The 24,801-nt window shown below is 48.4% G+C and overlaps 2 protein-coding genes across 6 annotated transcripts in view; both read right to left on the bottom strand.

The window, feature by feature from the left end:
* The window catches only part of Wbp1l (WW domain binding protein 1 like), a 66,234-nt gene extending 50,674 nt beyond the window's left edge, over positions 1 to 15,560 (bottom strand). The window contains exon 1 of the mRNA XM_036171552.1: positions 15,432 to 15,560. Within this exon, the coding sequence (XP_036027445.1) occupies positions 15,432 to 15,521 (90 nt within the window). The 5' untranslated portion in view covers positions 15,522 to 15,560. The remainder of the gene's footprint in view (positions 1 to 15,431) is intronic.
* Sfxn2 (sideroflexin 2) overlaps positions 1 to 24,801 on the bottom strand; it is a 71,332-nt gene that overhangs the window by 34,625 nt on the left and 11,906 nt on the right. For 2 of the 5 annotated variants that reach the window (XR_004943476.1, XR_004943475.1), the window contains exons 7-12: positions 23,446 to 23,506; positions 23,069 to 23,135; positions 22,460 to 22,509; positions 22,117 to 22,166; positions 21,288 to 21,335; positions 19,400 to 19,584 (exon numbers count right to left, since the gene is read on the bottom strand). Coding sequence is in view for 3 of the 5 variants with exons in the window: in XM_036171572.1 (XP_036027465.1) it covers positions 19,485 to 19,584; positions 21,288 to 21,335; positions 22,117 to 22,166; positions 22,460 to 22,509; positions 23,069 to 23,135; positions 23,446 to 23,506 (376 nt within the window). In the remaining 2 variants the exon portion in view is untranslated. Of the gene's footprint in view, positions 1 to 18,804; positions 19,585 to 21,180; positions 21,336 to 22,116; positions 22,167 to 22,459; positions 22,510 to 23,068; positions 23,136 to 23,445; positions 23,507 to 24,801 lie in introns of those variants that run through there. The other 3 variants (XM_036171572.1, XM_036171597.1, XM_036171590.1) reach the window with 2 other exon arrangements.

Genomic DNA, 24,801 nt, shown 5'->3' with positions numbered 1-24,801 from the left:
TCCAAAGCTACAAAGAAAAACCCTGTCTTGAAAAACACACAAACAAGCAAACAAACAAAAGAATGATGATACCTGCCCATATATTGTCAGAAAACACTTAAGCAAAGAAGGTGAGAGGCCCAGGACCAAGGGACAGGCCCAGCATCTTCTGACTCTCACGGCCTGCGCCGCAAACACCAGCAGAGTTCTCTGAAGAGCGACCGCACTGAGAGAAAAAGGTGAGCTGACAGAATACACTCAATTTGCCGCCAAGAGGGTGAAAGCAGACAAGAAAAATGGCAGAAACGGAACACCGAGAGATGCGGCTGTCCTCACTCTGAGCGCATGTCCGTCTGAGTCCAGCCGAAGTCCGGAACCAAGGGTCAACGAGACAGCAGGTAACAGCACCTGCTGCGCAAGCTGGACAGCCTGAGTTCAATCGCTGGAATCCATGCTGGAAGGAAAGAGTCGACTCCTGAAAACTGCCCTCTGACATCCACATGCACTGCCACAGCATGTGTGTGCCCATACATTCCTCTACACACACCAATAATAATAAAAAACAGTAGTAATAATACTAATAAAGATAGGGCTGGAGATGGCTCAGACAGCTCGGTGGTTAAGAGCACTGGCTGCTCTTCCAGAGGACCTGGGTTCAATTTCTAGCACCCACATGGCGGCTCACAACTGTCTGGGTATCTGACCCCTCTTCTGGTCTCTGTGGACACAAGACACATCACACACACAGATGCAGACAAACACTTATACACATAAAATAAATAAATCTTAAGGAAAAAGAAGACGCACAGGGCCCCTAGGACTGCTTTCTGAACATCTGCTCACACTGTACCCCTGGTGTCTTTCCATCCCATGCATGTTTCAGCAGCACGGCCCATGCGCTGGGACATGGCCAATACGGTACATGAGGGCGGGCAGTTAGCCAATCAGGGACCCGGAGGTACAACCCTGGCTTCTGGAGAACGGAAAGAGGAGGAAAGCCACCAACAGGGGTCTCTTCATCTTTCCACATCTCTCTGAACAGTTGTGCAATCTCAGAGGAGAGCAGGAATCGACGAAAAATCCTTCCTACACTAGCAATGGAGGGAAGGTGATGTCTGTACCAAAGAAGATGACGAGGGAAGGGGAGGGGCTTCACCATGATTAAGCCATGATTCCTAGACCCAAGTAGGTGAACCTGAGCCGATGAAGGGCATGGTGATGCACACCTTTAATCCCAGCCGCTACTTGAGGGGCAGAGGTGCTCAGATCTCTAGAGTTCCAAGCCACAGAGTGAGACCCTGTCTCAAACAAACAGAGAAGCTGAAACTAGAAGAGCATTTTGGATATGCACAGGATTGAGAAGTTTGAACTCTTTGTTTATTGAAAACTAAGTCTCATAAAAACTGTTTAGCCTCTCTAAGAATGATGCTATCAGGACGGTGGTGGTGGTGGTGGTGTGGTGGTGTGGTGGTGGCGGTGGTGATGGTGGTGGTGGTGGTGGTGGTGGTGGTGGCGCCGCCGCCGGCGTTAATCCTTTAATGCCTTTAATCCCAGCACTCTGGAGGCAGAGGCCAGTGCATCATTGTGAGTTCAAGGCCAGCCTGGTCTATAGAGTGGCTCATAATGGGCTCAATTTTGTAATACAATTTTTACTGCTAGCTCTTAAATTCTCATATACGAGATCCTCTCCTACAACATGAATGGATTATGTCCATTTCTTAGGCTGTGATGTGGTACAATGGTCGTACTAAGTAATAATAATAATAATAATAAAAATATTTGTTTTTGAGGGCTGTGCTGGCTCCTGTCTTTAATCCCAATACTCAGGTGGTAGAGGTAAGCAGATCTCTGTGAGTTCAAGGCCAGCCCAATCTATACAGTGAATTCCAGGACAGCCAGGGCTACACAGTGAGGCCTTGTCTCAAAAAAAGGAAGAGAGAGAGAGAGAGAGAGAGAGAGAGAGAGAGAGAGAGAGAGAAGGGGGAGTGGGAAAAATAGCAGAAAATATACAACTTATATATCTGTTAAGTCATAGACTTCCTAACCACGGGGCTCCTCAGAGGCATAATTGTTAGTTTAGGTCTATCCCTCTCCATAAGAAGCAGACTTCTCTGGCCATACGGCCCTCGAATCACAGAAATAGCTGGCCTTGGTGCTGTCTTGGGCAGCTGAGAGGTACAGCATCTGAGGAGCAAATGCAAGAGCTCAGCCCATTCCCAGTGCTAGGGGAAATAGACCGAGGAGGCCCAGAGAAGTTAGGTGGCCCCAGCTTCTGCCCGAACGGTGGCACAGCAATGTCTGCAACGACCATCAGAGGCACTTGAAAGGAAAGATCACTGTCCTGTCTATCAGCTAAAAGAATTTAAGAATTTGTCTATCAGGCAAAAGACTGGATGTGTTCTTCCAAAAGACTTACATAATGACCAACTAAGGCTGTGAAAAGGGCTGTGACAGAGTGCTTGCCTAGCATATATGAGGTCCTAGGTTTGATTCTCAGCCCTGGAAAGATAAAACTACAATGTACAGAGTCAGTTTCTCCACCCCAAACAATCAACCAAAACAAGCAGCAAAAGTCAATACCACTAGTCACTAGGAAAATGCAGGTCAAACCTCAATGAGAAACAGTCACACCCCTCCTCCATGGTAAAGCAAAACAAAACAACCCACGGTCAGCAAGTCTTGAAGTCGTAAGAGACATCAGAACCCTCATCCACAGCTGCTGTGGGTGTGAAGGAATGCAACTGCTTCACCAACAGCCCGACCAGCTCCCAAAAGTTAAACATAGTAGTTACCTCAACAACACATGATCCAGCAACTCTGCTCAGATCATCAGCTAGGGGCTTTGAAAGTTTACTAAACACGTATAGACCAATGTTCACTGCAGCACTGTTCACACTTATAGACCAGTGTTCACGGAAGCACTGTTCACACTTATAGACCAATGTTCACTGCAGCACTGTTCACACTTAAATACCAGTGTTCACTGCAGCACTGTTCACACTTAAATACCAATGTTCACTGCAGCACTGTTCACACTTATAGACCAATGTTCACGGAAGCACTGTTCACACTTATAGACCAATGTTCACGGAAGCACTGTTCAAAACAGCTCAAACGAGCATCAGCTGATGAATGCACAATCAAGCACAGTCTGTCAGAGAGTTAGCAGGAAATGAAGGTTTACACTTCCGTGTGCACATGTATAAAATTCTCAAAGAATAAAAATATATATAATTTTAAGATTAAATAATAGCCCGTAGTGGTGGCACACACCTTTGGCCCTAGCACTCTTTTTGAGGCAGAGGCAGGTGAATCTCTGTGAGCTTGGGGCCAGCCTGGTCTTCATGAAAGTTCCAGGGCAGTGAGGGCTACATAATAGAGAACCTGTCTAAAAAAAAAAAAGCCCAAAATAGACAAGTAACAAAGATAAACCACAGTATAACAATACAATAGAATATTAGCAGGCTATCAAAAGGAAATGAAAAACTGATACATGTCACCACACAGACACCCCCGACAACTCCATGCTGAGTAAGAGAAACTAACCATAGAAAGTCACACGGCAATTCTTCACCTCTTCCTTGAGGCAGGGTCTCCTGCAGCCCAGACTGACCTGGAACTTGCTGTGTAGCCAAGGATGACTTTGAACTTCTGATCCTCCTGCCTCCCACTCTGAGTGCTGGGATTACAAGCATTCACCACCACTCTGTTTTATGGAGGACCTGGGATCGAACCCAGGGCTTTGTACACACTAGACAAGCACTCTACCAACTGAGCTATGTCCCAGGCTCTGAGATTTCTCTCTGAGGTGATGAAAAGGTTCTGAAATTCAGGCAACAGTGACAGTGGCCCAGCGTCATAAATAAGCTGAAAACTGGCTTCCCTCTGAAGGCAGAAGGGTCCTTGCCACCAGCAGACCTGCCAGTCTCCCAAACACTCCGCCATAGCTGCCACTCTTGCTGCATCTGGTCAAACTGCCATGGTCTGACCAAGACATATGATGCCAGGTGGATCTCTATGAGTTCCAGCCAGCCAAGGCTACACAGTGAGACCCTGTCTCAAAAAACTTTAATCCCAGCACTCGGGAGGCAGAGGCAGGCGGATCTCTGTGATTTGGAGGACAGCCTGGGCTACAGAGTGAGTTCCAGGACAGCCAGAACTGTTAGACAGAGAAACCTGTCTGGAAAACACAAAATGAGTAAATAAACAAAGCAAGGAAAGCAATGCTGGGAAAACATTTCTCTGATATGCAACCTGATGCACAGGCCTCGGGGACTACAAGTCTCCAGGTTAACCAAAGCAGATTTTTAACTCCTCCACTGTGGAGGCACCAAGGGCCCCATGTGCAAAGATGAGCACTGAGAGAACAGGAATGTTCAACACACAAGGCTGTCCCTTCAATTCCCAACCTGTTATCAGCCCAGAAGGCTGGGAGTGGGTTAAAAGCCTGGTGACCACAACCTACCTTCCTCAGACACTTATCAAGAATTTGTCAGTCTACAGAACCTATCTTTATGGAAGGTGTCACATGTAGTCAATCATTAGAGCCCATCTTTACAGGAGATGTCACGTGTACTTTACAAAGAGTTTTGATGTAGTCATGTCTTAAGTCTTATTGAGCACACAGGACTGAGTTAATCATCACCAGGAAAGTTTTCATCAAATTGTGCTGTGCTTAGATATGCCTAAAATGACTGGGGTCGGACTCCCCAAGTTTGAACTAACACTGGCTACTGAGTCATGCTGCAGGAAACTTACTCTTGGGGATCTTGCTCTCCTGGCTGTGGTGGTCACAGATACAACCCTGTCCCATTCCACCCCCCCTCCAATCTGGGCACTCCACTGACATCCTGAGTCCAAGAACAGAGAAGTTTCAAGGCTTCCCCAAAAGAAGATTAACACCGAGTGGTTACTATGAGGCAGACATTGTTATGTTTTACGAGTATTAACTACAAGCGCTCACTCCCACTATAATTCTATAACAGCATGCTTATTATCCCCATTTTACAGATGAGGAAACCAAGTTAAACACGGAGCTCAAAGCTCTATGGATGGTGGGTAGAGCTCCTTCCTGAGACAGGTTGTCACAGCTCCTCAGCCAGCCCTCTGCTGGCTACTCCAAGGGCCCCACATCTTTGACAAGCACACAAAGAAATGCTTGGAGTTGGGCATGGTGGCTCATGCCTATAATCCCAGGACCTGGAAAGTGGAGGCAGCAGAACTGTTTCAAGTTCAAGGCCGGCCTGGGCCAAGAGTGAAACTCTGAAGGAATAAGAGGAAGGAGGGAAAGGGGGAGGGCGGCAGAGAGGGCCGTGCTGACACACCGCAGGGGGGAACACAGACAGACTGACTTGTGGCAATCGGAGCCAACCTCTACTCTCCCAACACCATCTGCTTATCATGGTCCAAGGACCACAAACCACTTCCTTAGCACCTAGGCCAGCATGTCTAGCCTTCAACTACGGGCTTACTGCCCTTGAGTGAACCCTGGTCCTTGTTCATGGGAATTATGAACTGCAGATGGGAAGGAGGCTGGAGCTAAGCAAACAAGACAGGCTTCTGAGGAAGTAGACTGAAGTGGCCCCGAGCTGCCCACACTGACAGTCAGAAGCTTAAGCGGACCTTCGACACACAGGGGTAATGACCCCGTGCACACTATGCTGGGGATATAAATAGAGAGCATATTTTAAACATTTTAAATGTCCCTATAGCCAATTCTATAGTTTTCAATTCTCTGTCCAGGAATCCACAAAGGCACAGAGAGCAGATCGGTGCTCTGCAGAGTGGTTAAACAAAGGGAGAGCATACTGGCATTGAAAAGATCAGAGGGCTCAGGACACAGCTCAGTGTGGGGAGCAGGAAGACTAGAGTCTGGATCCCAGCCACACCACTAACTTCATTATGTAAGTTATTCACATGGGGTTGGGGATTTAGCCCTGGGTTCGACCCTCAGCTCAAAAAAAAATATGAAAATAAGTTATTAACATATGAAAATCGCTATTTATGCAAATTACTACATAGGTAGTCCTTGAAAAAAGGTTAGGTGGGTGATATATAAAAGTTGGCTCCAATTGCCACAACTAACTCGCTACCTCTCCCCGCCTCCCCAGCAAGGCCTTCTCTGGCCCCTCCTTTCTTTCTCCCTATATAAATCTATAAATGTATACTGGAGACAGAAAAGGCACCAAATAGATAGCAAACCATACTCTTCCACCTTTTCTTTTAAATCTTCTTGGATTTCTGTATTACCTGCCATTGTTATAAGCATGTGCTGTTTTGCAGAATTAAACCCATCAGTATAAGAAAAAGGGTCACTAAAATGAAAGCAGTGAGTTCTTCTCTAGGGAGAGTAAGCAGATGGGAGCCATAGCTGACCTCGGGCCAAGCGGGACCGCTCCAGGTTTTCTGTTCCCACCCCCTGCAAGTACATCAGGAGGGTCTGTAAACTCAAAGAGAAATTACTCCACAAACAAGAAAGGAGCAAGCTAGCTGAAATGGTCACCCTGGTCAACTCTATATTCTAGTCCCAAAGAACTACAGCGGTCCTGCCCCCATGCAGAAAGTTAGCAGGTAGCTGCACCTCAACAGGACCACAAGGAAAAAGAACAGACAAATCTCATCAATAAGCTCCTCATCTTCTGTTCTTTCTGTGATTGGACAGACTGCCAGGGAGAATTTTAGAGGAAAGTGCACACCTTTAAACCCAGCACTCGGGAGGCAGAGGTAGGTGGATAACTGAGTCTGAGGTCAGCCCAGACTATACAGTGAGTGCCAGGACAGCCAGGGCTATGTAGAGAGACCCTGTCTCAAAACAAACAAAACTTTTATAGGAACAAGAGAAACTGGAATATGGCACCCCAAAACCAGCATCTTGCCATGCACAAACTGATCGCTTTCTCCATGAACACAGGCTTCCAAGCTGAAAGAATGTGTAATAAAAGAGAGTTACAACACAAGATGCTTCTTGCTGGATATTTGAACATCAAACTAGACATGTTTTTGTAACTCTATTCTGGGACCCACCCTTCCAAACCACGAGATTCTAGTGCCAGCTTACACTTCTTTTCACCTTTTCCAAAACAGCTTGTGAAAGTTCAAGCCTATAAAATTCCTGAGATCCTGAAGCAAAACAGCCTCGGCATCATGCCAGCATTGGCCCGGGGAAATGATATACATAGCTCACCCAGCTCTCCTGGTGTGGTGGTACATGCTTTCAATCTCAGCACTGGGAGGCAAAGACAGGCAGATCTAACTCTGGTGCCAACCTGGTCTACATAGTTACATGGTGAGTTTCAGGCCAGTCAGGGATACACAGTGAGAACCTGCCTCAAAAAAAAAAAAAAAAAAAAAAAAAAAAAAAAAAATCCAGGTATGTCGTGGTGGTGCACACCTTTAATCCCAGCAGAGCCAGCAGAGGCAGGCAGATCTCTTGAGTTCAAGGCCAGCCTGGTCTACAGAGTGAGTCCCAGAACAGCCAAGGCTTCTCAGAGAAACCCTGTCTCAAAATAAAAATAAATAAACACAACACATACACACACACACAGAGAACTCATCTATTTTCCCACAGAAGAAAGTGTAAGCCGGTGGTTGGTGGTGGTACACACCTTTAACCCCAGCACTTGAGGCAGAGGCAGGTGGATCTCTGAGTTTAAGGCCAGCCTGGCTACACAGAGAAACCCTGTCTCCAAAAAAAGAAGGAGGAGGAGGAGGAAGGGGAAAGTAAGTAAGTATAGTGTAGATAAGAAAAAAGCCAAAAGTAAACACAACCGAGCTGAGAATGTCACTGGGTGATCAGAGTCCCCAAACCCTGTTCCCTGCAGGACTGGTTATTGGAAGTCTTGAGAAGGTAACCTATTTTAATCCCCACATTAAGAGTTCCCCAAACTGGCTCAACAGGCCATGAGATTCAACAGGATGGGATTCTCTTCCCCTTTCTGACCTCCCAAGTTGCAGTGTTCTGGATTTATCTGTTTGTTTGTGGTTTCTACATCCCACATACAGTTCAGGCCAGATTCAGCTCCACCTAGTGGAACTGAAAAGCATTTCTACACGGACGCCACAGGTCCTCAACTGACACTCTTCTGTCACTCTATGGCTGGCTGTGCAGTTAAACATGGAACCAGGGGTCCGCAGTGGTATGCAGGATAGAAAATGAACCAGGCTACCGATGGTCACACATGGCCCATCAAATCAGCCCTAAGAACTAAGACAAGCAATGGAGACATTCTCCCAGGGGTCTGATTGGCTAGACACTCAAAAAGCAGGTGGAATTTTGAACCCAAAGCCATCCAAGGTGTCCAGAACACCCATAAAGACGTGCCTGCAGGTCCCAAACACAGACTCTCTGCATCTGCAGGTTTGAATGCCAGCTCTCCTTTAGCTTTAGCCTAAACCCAGCCATCTGGCCTCCCGTGTGGCAGAAGCTGAGACCACAGACCAAGCGTGCATGAGAACAAACCAGTGATCCTACGGCCAAAGAGGAGCCAAGCCTTGGAATGGGGAAAGGAAAAAGTCCTAAAACCATGACTCAGTTCAGATTTGGTTATGGGACCGTAGAGAGCTCTCGCTGGGGCAGAACCAAATTATGTTCTTAAACGGAAACCACAAGGGCAGATCAAAGCAGCAGAGAAGAAAGTTCGAGATGGGGTGAGTGGGAGGTGAGGCGGGAGTGGGGTGGGTGGGGTGTCACCTGCTCACTGAACCGGAGAATAAAGACTGTTCCATCCAGATGTTGGACGCTGGCTGACTGGTGGAGGGCAGCACTGACTTCACAGCCACCACATCAGCGCTCTAAACTGCCCCACCGAAAACTTGCCATCAGGGCAGAAAGAAGGCTCAGTGGGATGGAGGAGAGCACACACACACAAAGAGTAAATACTCAGCTAAGTCAGTAAACCTCTGTTCCTCTTGGTAGGAGGCCTGACCTCAAACTGTAAACGGCAGACGCTGGAAACCAGAGGGTTTCTTACCTGGGGCCAGACCATCCCCTGGTTGTGAGATGGCTTGGGCAGCGTGAGATGGCAAGTGTACTCCTGGCTCTCACATGTGGGATGCCAGCCACATTCTCAACACATCTCCAGACACTGACAAATGTCCTCTGGAGGGTGCAAAATGACCCTTAATTGTGAATCAGCGTTTTAAACCCATGGAGTCACCATGAACAGTGGTCTACACAGATAACCAATAGGAAACCCTAACTCCAGATACATGAGAGAATGGAGCAAGTCAAGTTAAACTCCAGATCCGGGTTCCTAGAGACAGTTGCCAATAGCGTGCCAAATACAAGGCACTTTGTGGACTATCAATAAGAGTAACAGCGATGATAATTATTATTATGTTTAAGTGCATTCTCAGAGTCTTCTCTATATTGTATCCCCCTCATATGTCTGTGCGACACATGCTAATGCTGTTCTTATTTGAAGAGGAGGAAACTGAGGCCCAAGAGACTAAATAACTTGCTCAGTAGTGTTATAATTGGAACTCAGATGGCCTGATCACAGAGCCCATGACCCCATGATCTCCCCACGGTGTGGGGCTGTGCCAAACCCACATGCTGGAAGCTGTTAGATCACACTGCCCATGGAGTCAATAGCTATATGTAGCTATTCGATGTATAAAGTAAACATCATACTACTCTTACAGCAGTCTGGCAGCTCCTTGAAAAGTTATCCAGAGTTACCAATTGACCCAGTAGTTAGGTATCTACACAGAATTGAGAAGAGAAGCCAGTGTAGTTTACACTTGTAACCCCCGCACTGGGGAGACTGATTTGCATCAGTCTTGCAAGGAGTGGTATGAACCTCAGGCAGCTTGGCTACAAAGTGAGACCCTGTATCAAAAAACAAAACAAAACAAAAAATCAGTGTGCCACCAAGATGGCTCAGGAGGTGAAGACGCCACCAGAGAGCCTGGCCCTCAGGGTTTCACCCCTAGGACTTACCTGCAAGACTATTCCTACAGGTTGTCCTCTGACCTCCACACCCACCATGCACATGAACCCGAATATATGTATGCACACACACATAATAAAGAAAGAAATGTAGGAGAAAAGCAAAACATTGTATTTATGCAAAAATGTCTACACCACTGTTCCCTGTAGCATTATTACCCCTAATAGCTCCAAAGTGGAAACTGCCCAAACAACTACCAATTGATAAATAGATAAATGTAAAATATGGGGTATCCACGCCATAACAAGAAACAAAGCGGGGCTGGGGAGATGGCTCTGAGAAAGAACATTTGTCCTGTAACCATGAGGATCTAAGTTCAAATCTCCAGCACCCACCCACACAAAATACTGGGCAAAGTGTGAACTGAGAACCCAGCACTAGCAGGAGGAGCTAGGCAGATCCAAGAGCTCAGGGTCCAGTTAGTGCTGCCAAGGCAAGCTTCAGGTCAGTAAGACCATCTCAAGGCAGTGAGGTGGGATGACAGTCCTGCTCTGGCCCACATATGTGCGCATGGGCACACAGACCCATATACTGATAGGCATGTACCACACACAAAAAGAAATTAAGAACTGATGCATGCTACAACACAGGGCAACTAACAAAGCATTATGGTCAGTAAACTATGCCAGTCTGGGTCCATGCTTTATATGAAATGTGCAGAACAGACAAGTCCAGGGAAACAGTGATGAGCAAGTGCTGAGGGCTGGTGGAAAGGGAGGTGGGATGGGGTGACTGCTAACTGTCATGGGCTTCCTTTTGAGGGTGATAAAATGTTCTAAAACGCTAGAAAGCAGGAGGAACAGTGACGTGATTCTGCGACCATATGAAAATAGGTAATTTATCATGTAAGTTTTGTTGTTGGTTTTGAGACAGGGTCTTGCTACACAGCCTTGGCTGGCCTGGAACTCACTATGTAAACCAGGATGGCTTTGGATTTTATGTAAGTCTTTAAAGGTGTGAAAATATCATAATAAAAATGATAAGCCAGGTGGTGGTGATGCACACTTTAATCCCAGCACTTGGGTGACAGAGGCAGGCAGCTCTGTGAGTTCAAGGCCAGCCTGGTCTTACCAAGAGAATTCCAGGACAGCCAGGGAGCTATACAGAGAAACTGTCCTGAAAAACAAAACAACAACAAAAAGATATAAAAATGAAATATGGTTACAAACTCAGTTTCTCAGGTACATTAGCCAAAATACAAGAACTGACAGACAGGCACAGGCGGCAGGGCAGCCACTGAACTGCACAGCCCAGGCAGAAGCCACTTCCAGCACCACAGAAAGTGCCACCAGAGACCACAGAGCTTCCTCAGCGCTTTACCAAAGCTGCCTGGCCTCCCTGCCCACATCTGACTTTCTGACTGCACACCTCCACTCAAAGCTTCCACATGAGCCGTACATCACCGCCCATCGCTCCTCACTTCTCTTCCCTCACACTCTGCCCGTTTCTGACCCCCAGTCTCCTGTGCGAGCTCACGGCAGTCCAGATGCCTATGCCTCTGGGAAACTCCCCTGGTTGCTCAGCCTCCACCTGCCCCAGCAGAGTCCAATGCTTGCCCCTCGTCCTACATTTGCGCCTCCACTCGAACACAATCCCTCTGGATTGTAACTCAGGTGTATTCTTCTCCTCCTCCACTCCCGATTACCAGATCCTCGAGGTAAGGCATTCTGTTCCACGTTTGATGGTTCCACTGCTGGAGTTCAGAAGTGTCCACTAAGTGGAATTCCAACAGAAAGGTTTACAGAACTCAGGAAATAATTTTTGATAAAATGCTCACTTTGGAATAGCCAAACAGTTTATGAAAATGAGGAAAAGGGGGCTAGCTTCTGTAAGCCACACAATCCTACTGTCATGAAAGTGACTGCCCTGAATTGTTATTTGTATAACCAGAGATGTTCAAGACTATCCTAGACTACACAGCAGGTTCAAGACTGGCTTGGGCTACATGAAACTTGGCCTCCAGATAACAAGAGAGAGGGTGTGGAGGACGGAGCCGAGCCTGTGGTGCTTCCTGGATCCTAGTACTCAGAGGTGGATGTATGAGCATCCCAAGTCGGCAACCTGAGAATGGAGCAGGGAATCTAAACTAAAACCTAAGCCACGAGAGAGAAGTAGAGCTGTCCGAAATTGAAGGGCGTAGCGAGAAAAAGCAGGAATGAGGCCCAACTGAACTCAAAGTTTTGAAGTTGGCATAGGAACTGTAAAGATGGCATCCACAGGTTGTACCCAGACCATTGGCTGGATCACCTATGGATAGAGACATTTCTACTAAAACTAAGCAAACAACATCAGAAGGAAAGTAACTCTCCATTATCTCAAGCATAAATTAACTGGAGGAAACAAATGCCAAGGCCTTCCTGTTTGCAAACTGCAGCTTTCTTACACTTTTCAGATTCAAGGAATCCCATCTGTGAGTCATGATGCCCTCCCTATGAGAGAGTTACACAGACATTCCTAATTGTAGGAGTCCCTGGGCTGGTGAACTTTCCTGATCTGCATGGCAAGAGATGACCGTTATGAAGAGCTGGTAATAGGAAAAGCCACTCATAAATACATATGTTTCAGATATTCAGTGTGCATGTAGCTGGGCATGGTGGTATACACCTGTAACCCCAACACTTGCAGGCTGAGGCAGGAGGATCACAGGAAGTTGGTGATCAGCCTGATCAACATACTGAGTTCCAACCAGGGCTATATAGCTAATAAGATCCTGTCTACCGCACTCGGGAGACAGAGGCAGGCGATCTCTGTGAGTTTGAGGCCAGCCTGGGCTACGGAGAACAGTCAAAGCTACACAAAGAAACCCCGTCTTGAAAAAAACAAAAAACAAACAAACAAATAAATAAATAAACAATCCTGTCTAAACTACACCAACCCACCCCTACTCTGGCCAAAACAGATCCTACCAGGTGGCCCAGTAGTTAGATTGCTAAACCCTGTAAAAAAAATAAATAGAGAAAGATGGCATTTGACAGATTCATTTCACAGAGGAATACAGTGAGGTACCCATACCACATTCCACAGAGTTCAAGGTGCCACCTGAGTGACCTGGGGGTCACTATAGAAATGAAGGACTGAAGGATGTTCCCTGACAGATGTTCTCTGCAATGGTTTCCCTTGCTGACATGTACAAAACCAAAACCCCAAACGAAAACCCTAAACTGACTAAGTTTAGGTGGATTCAGAGTTAATAATTATATTGTAACTTCCATTCCAAAGGTTAAAAACCAAAACACAAATTTCACCACAGATATCTGGCATGATTGATTGGACAGAAGGACCCGGGGATAAGGGGCGAGATGGGAGTGGAAAGGGTGTCGTGTGGAAAGGGTGGGGAGGAGTAGACAGCTCATAACAAAACTTTCCCTCTCCACAGGAACTGGACGTAACCACACAACAGCTGTGGTCAGTACCAGCACCCAACCAAACGGAACAAAGTACAAAAGCCACCCTGTCCCCAAAATGAGTACTGGAAGTGCCAGAAATGTAAGAAAGCAGCCTGTGACTGACAAGCTGCAATTAGAGCCATACATGGAAGACCCTTTGCCACATCTCACCATCCCCAGGCTCCAGGATGTGGCAAGAACCTCCACTTTCCAATTCTTTTCCTTGAAGAAGCGGATCTGGTTCCTACTAGCAACCAGCCCACCTCCAAAGGCTCCACATTCCTAAATCAACCAACCCCACCAGCAAAGTGACTGACCGACTATAAGGAACAGCCCTCAGAAACGTCCACAGAAATGGAAGAGCAGCTCATTAAGTATTCGGTTCTGTTGATACCTGTACTTAACTTTACAGCCCTGCCATTGATAGTTTTAACAAAGAAAACAAAGAATCTCTACAAAGGCTAAAAACTACATGATTCCAGCCCTAGACAGGAATATATTCAAGGTCCTTCACATATTATTTCCCAGATAAACATACCCCACCCCATTAAGACACAGCAACAGATAAGCTGACAAATTGCAGTATATACATAAAGGGTATTATTTGGTCACAATATGGATGAACCTTAAAAACGTGATGGCATTACACAAAATATCCAAACAGGTCAATCCACAGAGGCAGAATGCATGCAGACTGGTGGTCAGAGCTGGGATCGGGGATGGGTGTGGAGACACGGAGTAACCGGTTATGGGGACAGGCTTTTCTTTGGGATGATCCAGCTGTTTGGGAACTAGACAGAGGTGGTGGTTGCACAACACTGGGAATGTACCGAATGCCACTGAGTGATTTGCTTTAAAACTGTTCATTTTGTTGTGTGAATTTCAACTCACTGAAAAAAATCTATCAAATCACAGAACTTGGGTGGCTGAAGGAAAAGGCTCTTGAGTTCAAGGCCAGCGTGACCTACATAGCAAGATCCTGTCTCAAACAAAACAAAACTCAATCATCTGTGGGGTTTGCCTTTTGTCTTAGGAAGAGGACATTCAGGAGCAAAACCAGATCCACATGTAAAAGGGCTTCCCTTAAGCTCTAAGGGAAAGGTACGGATTTTGCTAGCCATTTCTGCTCTTCATCAAAACAGCCAAGTGTTATGTTGTACAGGCTGTCGCTGCACTGTCTGTGCATGTGAGTGCTTCTCTGAAAAAAAGACAATGAAGGGAATAAAGTGAAGAAAATAAGATGCTAGAACCTTTGCCAAATTTAACAGAGGAGGGGTTATTCCCCTACAGCACCCCACCCAACTTGGCACCAAGAGTAACGCTTCCATTAGGGTTTCGAAACGCCAGCCTGAGCTAGAATCAGCACAAGCAAGCTTCCCTGACTGGACAAAGAGCAAGCCACCCAGCAAGAAAAGCTAGGGTGCTCCATTTGCTGCTGGTATTGGCATCAGAACCACCCTTTTCTCAAAAGCCCTGAGCTGGCTCAGATCAGCACCAGTGACTTATTCTAACCAGGACAGCAGCATGGGCTTTTCACAGCTCGGATGTGCCCCTCCTCCTGAGGGGTTCCACTCTGCCTCAACCCTCCTGCCTTCCAAGAACCCTGCCTCCAACAACATACCACCAATGTGCCGTGCTTTACAGCACTAATAGAGCCAAGATGCCCTCAGAATTTTCCTTTGTCCAGCCTGAAATAAACATCCTGCCGGACCCTCCTCCCTCTGGGGCCAGTTCAGTAAGTAACGTGTGATCCCTACACACACTGGTGTGCACACAGTCTCTGGCTCCTGACTCCACTGAGGAGCAGAAATGAGCCCCACTTGTGCCAGTGTGCATCAATATCCAGGAATAGTCCCTCCAGCGCACCTACCACAACTGCCCTCTCAAAAGACCCTCAAGTCGCCTGGCACCATTGCCTCTGCCATCTTCCTGACATCCAAATCGTCACAGGTGTCCCTCAGCTAAACACCAAAGCCCCCTTCACCCTGTCCATGCTAGGCATGGGCGTTCCTCCCGAGTGCACTCAACTCTTTGCAAACAACCCTCCCTGACACCCACTCCAGCCAGGCCTCGACCACCCCGGACCCCCAGGCTGGCCCAGATGCCCTCCCCTTACCTGCGGGGGCTCAGCCCTGACTGACAGGGGGCTGGGCAGCGCCTGGAGGAGCAGGAGCGCCATGCCACCCAGGAGCCTTCTCCTCTCCATCCCCCTCCTGCTCCTGCTCCTCCGCCACGGCGCCGCCACCCCTCCTCCTCCTCCCTCTCTTCTTCCCTCTGCTTCCTTCTTCCCTTCTTTTCCTGTTTCGCTCTCCCCTCCCGCTTCCGGCTCGGCTCCACCCCGCCCCAGGCAAAATGCCCTCCCAGATACGGAGGAGGGTCTCCAGCTCCCGCGCCTCATTGGCTCCTGTCTTCCATCCATTGGTCCAAATAGCTGTGTGTCTAGTTCTAGTCCCAGCCCACCTCGTGCTGGGTGATTTAGCCAATGAAAAGTGGGAGGAAGCCGGGCCATCTTGAATGCTGCGAGGTACATAAAAGTGCAGGGCACCCCGCCCCGCAGAGAGTGGCGGAAGTACCGAGCGCTGGGGACGAAACCGTCCGGATGCACTGAAAAGGCTTACCGTATGCAGCCCTTTTGAGTGTGGCGGAAGTGTTAGCTAAAAGTTTCTGGTCCCCTTTGTATTGAAGTACAGGCAGCCCTATTATCAGGATCCCTTTCCAATGTCATCAACCAAGCAGCAGCTTAGATCCATTTGAATTATCTATTGGATAGTAACTCTATATTAGAGACAGTGCTCTGCCATCCCAAAGTTTAAGGACAAAACTCTTATGACTCTACTCAGAAACAGCTCTGACATCCACCACTCATCGTATCAGCCATGATAACGTCTGGTTAATGAAAATGGCTTCCCTATGCCCTGCAGAGGGCCCGCTTCTCCACCCTCTCAGGTCCCATCCACACACCACAGCCATTACTAGTCCACACAAACCCAAACATTACTCTGTAGCAGCCTCACCGTTGACAATGCCCATCCCACCGGGTGGGGGATGTACCACTCTGTGGTAAAATGGCTTGCATGAGCAAGGCCCTGAGTTGAGTCCACAGTGTGAGCCATAAGGAAAAGAGAAAGGGAAAAGATTTGGGTGGCCAAACTGTGGTGACTGGTGCACACCTTTAATTCTAGCACTCAGCAGGTGGGTAACTGTGAGTTCAAGGCCAGCCTGGTTTATAGAGTGAGTTCCAGTACAGCCAGGGAGGGTACATAGACCCTGTCTCGGAAAACACAAACAAAAACTATCTATGAGAATAGGTATGCCAAGAGGCTTGAAGATCTGAAAGCTAAGGAAAGCTGATCTTTACAGAAAATACAGTGAGAAAATTCCCTCAAGTTCTGATGTTTCTTTTCTCATATGTCTGTGGAATAGAAATGCTGAAACCAAATCTCCCATCTTTAGAAAAAGCTGGCTGGAAGCCCAGCGGCAGTGGCACACGCCTTTAATCCCAGCACTCAGGAGGCAGAGGCAGGTGGATCTCTGTGAGTTCAAGGCCTGCCTGGTCTACAGAGCAAGATCCAGGACAGGTGCCAAAACAACACAGAGAAACCCTGTCTCGGGGGAAAAAAAAAAAAAAAAAAAAGAAAGAAAAAAAAAACCATCAGTTTCATGGTGTGTGTGTTAGTTACATTTACATTTTAGAATGGGTGTGGAGTTAATTGCAGCTGCAATCTTAGTAGCATCAGGGATGCACTGTCCTTTAGTGCAACTGTGCGGTATCAGATCAACATGACCAGCATTACAATGAGCACACCTGCTCATCCTCAGGCTCCATCTACGGAACTGGAAGCTGGGGTGAGCCTTTCTGCCTGTGTTTCTCAACGCCTTTAGGTGACCCTGGGATACACTTTTCCTCTTTGTTGCTCTGGCTGGCCTGGAATGTGCTATGTAGACTAGGATGGCCTCAAACTCATGAAGATCCACCTGCCTCTGCTTTCCAAGTGCTGGAATTAAAGGCATGCCCAGCCCAGCCCAGCCCAGCCCAGCCCAGCCCAGCCCAGCCTACTATATGTTCCTAAGAGCCACAGTTGCAGGGTAGAGGGACTCATGTTAAAACTTTATGTAACACATATACAAAGTCTCTGTCGATGTTCTAGATTTTCTCTTTATAACTCTTTAAGAGATGTAAAACCATTTCTAGTTTCCAAGTGCAGAGAGAGAGGGAGAGGGAAGGGTGGGGGAGGAGGAGGGAGGGAGAGGGGGAGGGAAGGGGGAGGGGGAGGGGAGGGAGAGGGAGGGAGAGGGAGAGAGAGAACAGGTAAGTTTGGCTGTGTTATGGCCCACCAATTCTGGCCCTAAGGCAGCACAAATCCCATTCTTGGAGACCAGTGGAGCATCAATACAGGTGGGTGGATTCTTCCCCCTTATTAGGGAAATGAACAATGGTCTCCAGACACCAGACAGGTCCCTTACAGCTGTGACATCCTCTGGCATGCCCAGGCCAAGTCAGACCACAGATCCTGTTTCCATCAGGAGATAGGAGCTTGGTTTGCAGACAATGTATCATGGTCTTTCAAATAGTTTATTCAATTCATGGCAGCATTTGAACACAATTAGCAAATCTTACCAGACAAAACTCATACACACTGAGCCCAGGTAAACAAACTACAGTCCTCAGAGGGCTCCAGGAACAGAGAGGAGCTAAAACAACCCTGTGCTGTGTGCTCTCTTTGGGCTCTTTGGTCCTGGTTGACTTCCTCTCAGAGGTGTCCAAGTACAGCTCCCCTGTCTTACCAGTACTCACCAATCTTTCTTTGGTATTTAATCTATTGGGCTCAGGAAGGGAGGCCACCAGGAAATCATTCCCATTAAAGTGTGTGGCAGGTGCCTTCACTCAGTGAGGGGACTTGTAAACCAGGGGAGGCAATGAGAGAAGAGATTTCTCTCAGAATAAGGGTTCCAGAAATAGATCTAGACATGATTGTAAGTCAGCATAAAGTCATTATCAGAGGGATAAAACCTGACGCCCCACATAACTTGGGTGAAATGGCAATCTGGCTGTACACTCTGAAGGCTCTTTGGTCCTGGCTGAACTGTGCTAGGGTGTCCAAGCACGGCTTCCTTTTCCTGCCGTACACACCAGTCTCTGGTATTTGACCTAATGGGCTGAGGAAAGGAACTGTCTGTCCAGTTGTTTGTCCTTTTTTAGTACAGATAACTCTCAGTGCCTGAAAAACTCAAGTCTAGCAGCATTCCCAAGGATGCATCCCAGTCAGGGCACAGTGGGGAAGGGTAGAGAAGAGTCCCCAGGAGGACACAGACTGAGCCCTCTCTCTTCCTGAACAGGGACTGCAGAGATGGCCCAGCAGGTAAGAACAGCAGCTGCTCTTCCAGAGGACCTGGGCTCGATTTCCAGCACCCACATGGTGGCTCACAGTGGTAACTCCAGTCCCAGAGGATCTGACACCCTCCTCTGACCTCTGTGGACACTTCGTGCAGAGAGACACACATGAAGGCAAATACCCATACACATAAAATAAAAGTACAGTGATAAAAAAGCCTTTTAAGACTAACACAGGTAAATGTTCCCCTTGCTTGGGAAGGAGGAAGTGGGCGGATAGAGGAGCACTCATTACATCTACAGTCCTGACTGGAGAATAGTCACAGGTTTCCTAATCACTCCCAGATGTCAGCAGCTTCTGCTGAGCTGGCCTCAGCCTCTGCTCCCAAAGGACAGGGGTCAAGGACAAAGCAGACAGAATACCTCTGTCCTTGTTCCCTCCCCTACTTTGTTGAGACACTCTAACTCAGGCTAGCCTCAAATTCCCCACATACCTAAGGTTGACTATGAACTTCTAATCCTCTTGCCTCCACCTCCCAAGAACAAGATCACAAGCTTGTACAGCCACACCTGAATCACATGGTGTAAAGGATTAAATCCCAGGCTTTGTGAATGCTAGGCAAACACTACCAAAAGAGCTACATCCCCAACCACCTTGATCCTCATTTGAATTTTTGTCCTGATTGTTTATATGGAAACTGGAACTATCCCCGCGCCCCCCTCTATCTCCCAATCCAGCCTGGCTTTCAGACCTTATTTCAAAGAAGAATGTGGACAGCTGTTAGCGAAAAGCTGGTCCATACAGGGTACAGATTGGTCCTTGAAGGCATGGCGCACTTAGAGACCCTTATTAAAGTAGGCAAAGAGGACGTGTTCTCCATACTTGGCCTTGATGGTGTCCTGCAGCTCTGGTTCTAGATAGGAAACTGCTACTTTGCTGAAAAGAAAACCAAAAGGGAGTTATGAGGATGCTGTTACCCAACACAATCAGCAGTTCACCCTGAGAAAACAGCCCACCCCATATGTCCCCTCTAGGAAGCCCATCCTAGTTAGCATTAACTATTAACTTGACACAGCCTAAAATCGTGAGTAACTGTCTTATTAAGCTGATCGATCTCTGGGCATGTCTGTGAGGAACTGTCTTGACTGTTGACTGATGTGGGAACACCTGGGCCACTGTGGGTGGCGCCACTCCCTGGGCAGGTGGCCTTGGGCTCTGTGAGAAAGAGAAGCATGAGCCTTGTAAACAAGCCAGCAAACACAATGCCTCCATGGCTTCCACTTCAAGCTCCTGTTTGAGATCCTGCTCTGACTCCCTGCCCTGCCTGGACACACATATACAAGCCAAATAAGTCCTTCCTCCCTAGTGAACTTGTCTCCCTGAAAGAGATTTCATACAGTTCTACAGGATAAGAGCAGGATTGCTTAGAGGTGCACGTCCAAGGCCTCTAAACTTCTCTCACTGCAGAACCCTAAAGACAGACTTGACGGGTCACTGATCCCCTGTTCCTCCCCCAGGGGGACCACACTGAGTTGTTTTTTTTTTTTCTGCTTTCCCTAAAAAAGGGCAGGTTGGGGATTTAGCTCAGTGGTAGAGCGCTTGCCTAGCAAGCACAAGGCCCTGGGTTCTATCATCAGGGAAAAAAAAATCCTTTCTTTCACTAAAAAAGGAGGAAAGGGGACTGGAGAGAGGACTTCCAGAGGATGCTAGTTCAAATCCCAGCACCCATGTAAGGCAGCTCCAGTCTGCCCATAATTCCAGCTTCAAGGGATCCAAGGCCCTCTTGTGGCCCTTGCTAACAACAGCAGACGCAGAGAGACACGGGAATAAAAAATACAGGAACAAATCCTCCTTGGCCTAAACTGCTCTTAGTCACGGTGCTGGCCTTGAACTCTTGCTCCTCCTGCATTAGCCCCACACCCTACCCCAGTGTGGGACTGCAAGTTCAAACTTCACACCTAATTCCTGATTTTTCCAGCCAAAATTACTATTGGCCTCTATGTGTCAGAATAAATGTTACTTCTCACCTCCACATCATTCTCCCTGGACTGAAGTTTTTAGTTTAAACGTCTGTCTTTCTCACAAGTTTGTAAGCATGGTGCTCAGGACACAGGAGGTGACTGGCCAGTGGCCAGAGAATGCATACGGAGGGCAGAGCCGCTACTATCTCAGGTCATACACCAACTACACCTGTTTCCTGGAAACAGCCTCAAGCTGACATCCCTTTCCCATCATCTCTAACCCCCTCACCCCCCCCCCCCCCCCCCCCGGTCCAGGAAACAGAGGAAGCCGAGAGGTACAAGTCCGTGCACAGACCCGAAGGTGAGCCAGAAGTGCCTTGTTCAACCAGCCAGAAGTGACCTTCCTAACACTCACCCAGCAGGACAAGAAGTTTCCTGTTGCCCCCCACCATCTCTCTAAGGCACTGGTGGGAAAAGCTCTAATCCTGGCTTCTCCCCCAACTCCTCAGAGTCCTGGCTGGTATGCCATTCACACGGCCTTACAAAGCCAGAGTTTTAGGTGGCTGGGCACCTGTCCTTAGGAACATCTACTTCCTGTGCATCCCTCTCTCAGCAAGTCAGAGTGGGAGCAGTAGCAGGGCGTTGGATAAAACAGAGCAGGCAACAAATGGCAGATACCATTCCTGAGGGAAGAGCCCACATGCCACTGGCACCATGAAGAGAAGGCTGTAAGAAAAGAGGAGAGTGTTAAGGACATGTCCCTGGTCTGGCCACACACTGAGCCCACACATCTGACCTGCCTTCCTCCAGCCCTTCTCTATGCCAGGTTTTGTTTTAAGACCGGGTCATGTAGTCCAGGGGCAGGATCAGCTGAGGCTGACACTGACCTTGAACACTGATCCTCCTACCTCTACTGGGATGACATCCCTGTGCGCCACTCCCCTGGTTGGGAACTGAACTCAGGGTCCTGTACATCCTAGGGAAGCACTCTACCACTGAGCTATAGTCCAGAAAACTAACTCTTCTTGAGTTGGTGATAAAAATCAGTGTCCCTTCCGCTCACTCCAACCCCCACTTCACCCCCATATTCCTCCATGCGAAGAAAATGATGATGGAAGAACAGTAAACTGCAGACTCCAAGGTCACGGCCACCCGTGCCACACAGGCAAAGGAAGAACTATCACTGGGAGGGCACAATTAATGGTACTGGTCAGAGGCCAAGTCCCTAAGAATGCTGCCGTGACATGCCATTTTCCCTGTCTGTGAGGCCGGAATACCTGACAGCCCAACCAACCTCTGCCTCCTCGTTCTTATATCTTCTCTAAAACTGCTCTAGACCTGAGGGAGAGGGGACCCTGGGAAGAACTCCAGCTCGGCCATCTGGGTGCTGCTAGGATATGACATGAGCCACTGTGCACAGCCTGGCCACTTCTGAAGACAGGTCAGAAGACAGGTCCCAAGCGCTCCAGCCTGCAAAGACCCCAAACCACCAAAGCCATATACTCACAAGCAGCCGCACAACAAGACCTGCAGGGGAGCATGCAGCACTCTGGCCTTCTGCACAAAACAAGAAAAAGACAGAGACCCCCATGGGGCTCAGACACCTGCAGCTGAGCCTGCACCTAAGCCACCACACCTACCCACCAGCTGGCAGCCAGGCCAGGATCTGCTACCCTAATGGGGAGAAGGGATCCCCTGGCTCTCTGCAGACAAGGTCAGGAGGCCTGTGCTCACATCGGAAACGGGCTGGTAGAAAGCGGCACGGGCTCTACTTGAGTAAGATGGGGTGGTGGCTCTTGGGAAAGAGGAGGGCCAGTTTCTGGGGCTCCAGGCAGGGAGAAGCCTCCTACCTGCACCATCCGTAGCCTCTCCAGCCGCTCCATGATGACTGGTAACAGGACTGGAGGAGACAGAGCAGCTGAGGAGGGTGGGCGACTCTCCCCAAGCCCCACTGCTGCAGTCGTACCACAGACCTCAGCTCCAGAAAAACAGACTGCGTAGGCACTGCTATCCAGACTCTCCCCAGTCCCCAAGAAAGCATGCTTCCCAAAATGTGTTCACCAGCAACAGAAGGTAGACACACTTCATTCGGCCCTGGACTCGAAGCATCCTTCTCAAAATCAAAAGTGCTTTGCAGGCTTGTGCAAACAAACTGTGTATCCTATTGTGCATACGCCCCTGCTGAAAAGCAGGGGGCCTGCGGGGCTCTGCTTCTACCACGGTCTCCCAGACACCCCCACTGTTGCTTAGTGAATATCAGCTAAATGAAGTTAACCTGCTCCCCCAAATCGAATGAACTGATGATATTCTAAGAACATGTGTGTGTTCCCTGGGCTTTCAGCCCTCCCAGAAAACAGCTTGAGAAGGTGTCCCACCTCCCACTTGAAAGCTGAAGGTAACTGAGGCCTCTACCAGGTACTCAAGGGTTCCCCCAAGATAGGAGGTGTTTCCCATCTTACTCATGCCAGGGGCTGCCATTGTGATCCGAGAAATAACCACTTGGGTGATACCCACGGCTGCAGCTCTCTGAGGACAGAGAAGAGATGTCAGGAGGCAGTTACACAGTGTGTGGGGCTATACTGAAGAGTCAGGGTTCATGGCCAAGTCTGACAAGGTAAAGGGGGATGGCTCCACCAGGAGTTGTGTCCTTACCCAGCCCCCCCACCTGAAATGATGCAAGAAGCCTGTTCTGAACAAAGAAATGTGGGTGGATTTAAGAGAAAATGAGGATGGGCCCAGGAAAAGTCTTCTCAAACTCATATTGGCACTCAGGTCACATGTGAGATCACCTAGGAGGGGACAGCGGAAGTCCAGGGAAAGTCTCTCCTCTGCTTACCTGAGAATGGCCAAGCTCATTTTGGTCCCTGTCCTTCACACAGATGCCATGGATGAGTTCCCTAGACAAACAGAAGTTTCTGGACTTTAGGAAATAATTGCTGAGAATCCGTCTGGCGTAATTCCCACATCAGGAACCGAAGCTCTAGGAAACCCCTCCTGCAGCCTGGCCCTTCAGCCTCCCTTCTTGGCTGGAGAGATGGCTCAGAGGTTAAAAGCACCAACTGCTCTTACAAAGGTCCTGAGTTCAATTCCCAGCAACCACACGGTGGCTCACAACCATCTGTAATGAGATCTGGTGCCCTCTTCTGGCCTGAAGGCACACATGCAGGCAGAACACTGTATACATTTAAAAAAAAAAAGAATCTCACAGTCTCCCTTCTTCACTCCTGTGAATGGTACCTCAGAAGTGACCCTGAGCAGTGGCCAAGAAAGCCAGCCCCAGCTCCACTGCCATGGCGGACTCCTGAAGCTGCAGGTCATATGTGTGACCTTGAGGATAGTCTTTACCCTTCTAAAGCCTCAGTTTTCCCTCATGTGGAGAATGAGGATAACCCTGGCACCTACTTATGGAACCTAGTGAGAATTGTACGAGCTACTGGCCAAGCTCTAAGTCCAGTGCCGACTTAGTATCCACTCCCCAAATAGTAGCTTTTCTGTTCTCAGACAAGCTCCCCAGTTGGAGAGTAAGGCCAAGAAAGGAAAGCAGAGTGGAAGGATGTGCCGGCATGATTCTGGCAAGCGCTCTGCTCTCTCCAGGGGCTACTGTGGTAAACCTCCACTTGCCAACAAAATGTGGCTGCAGATGCAGACAATGATGGCGTCAAAGATAACCAGTCCTTATGACACATGTATTCTAGAAAAATACACAGAGAAAAAGCAAAGAAACAGAAGGTGGGCTGCAGATGCAGCTCCACAGTCACCCTTGGCTAGTGTGCACAAGCCTCTGGGCTCAACACCCAGTGTGGCAAAGAGAAAAAAGAGGCAGCCATTCCTGTAGCGCACGGCAGCAGCCCCAGTGCTCCAGAGGCAGAGATCAATGCAAACTCAAGGCCAGCCTGGCCTGCACAGTGAGTTCCAGGCCAACCAGAACCACATAGTGAGACCCTGTCTCACAAAACAAAAATAGCACTGGAGAGACAGCCCAGAGGTCAAGAGCACTTACTGTTTTTGAAGAGGACCCAAGTTCAGTTCCCAACACCCACATCAGGAAGCTCACTACAACTCCAGGAGAGTTTGAACCACTGAGTCCAGTCTCAGTGGGCACCTGCACTCATGTGCACATACCCACACATACGTACACATACGTACACATAATTAAAAACAAAATCTTTAGCCAGGCGGTGGTGGTGCACAC

This window comes from Onychomys torridus, chromosome 1 (genome assembly GCF_903995425.1).
Source record: "Onychomys torridus chromosome 1, mOncTor1.1, whole genome shotgun sequence".
In the NCBI taxonomy this organism is placed as follows: domain Eukaryota; kingdom Metazoa; phylum Chordata; class Mammalia; order Rodentia; family Cricetidae; genus Onychomys; species Onychomys torridus.
The sequence above is the reverse complement of the archived record's forward strand: the minus strand, read 5'-3'. Positions and strand labels throughout refer to the sequence as shown.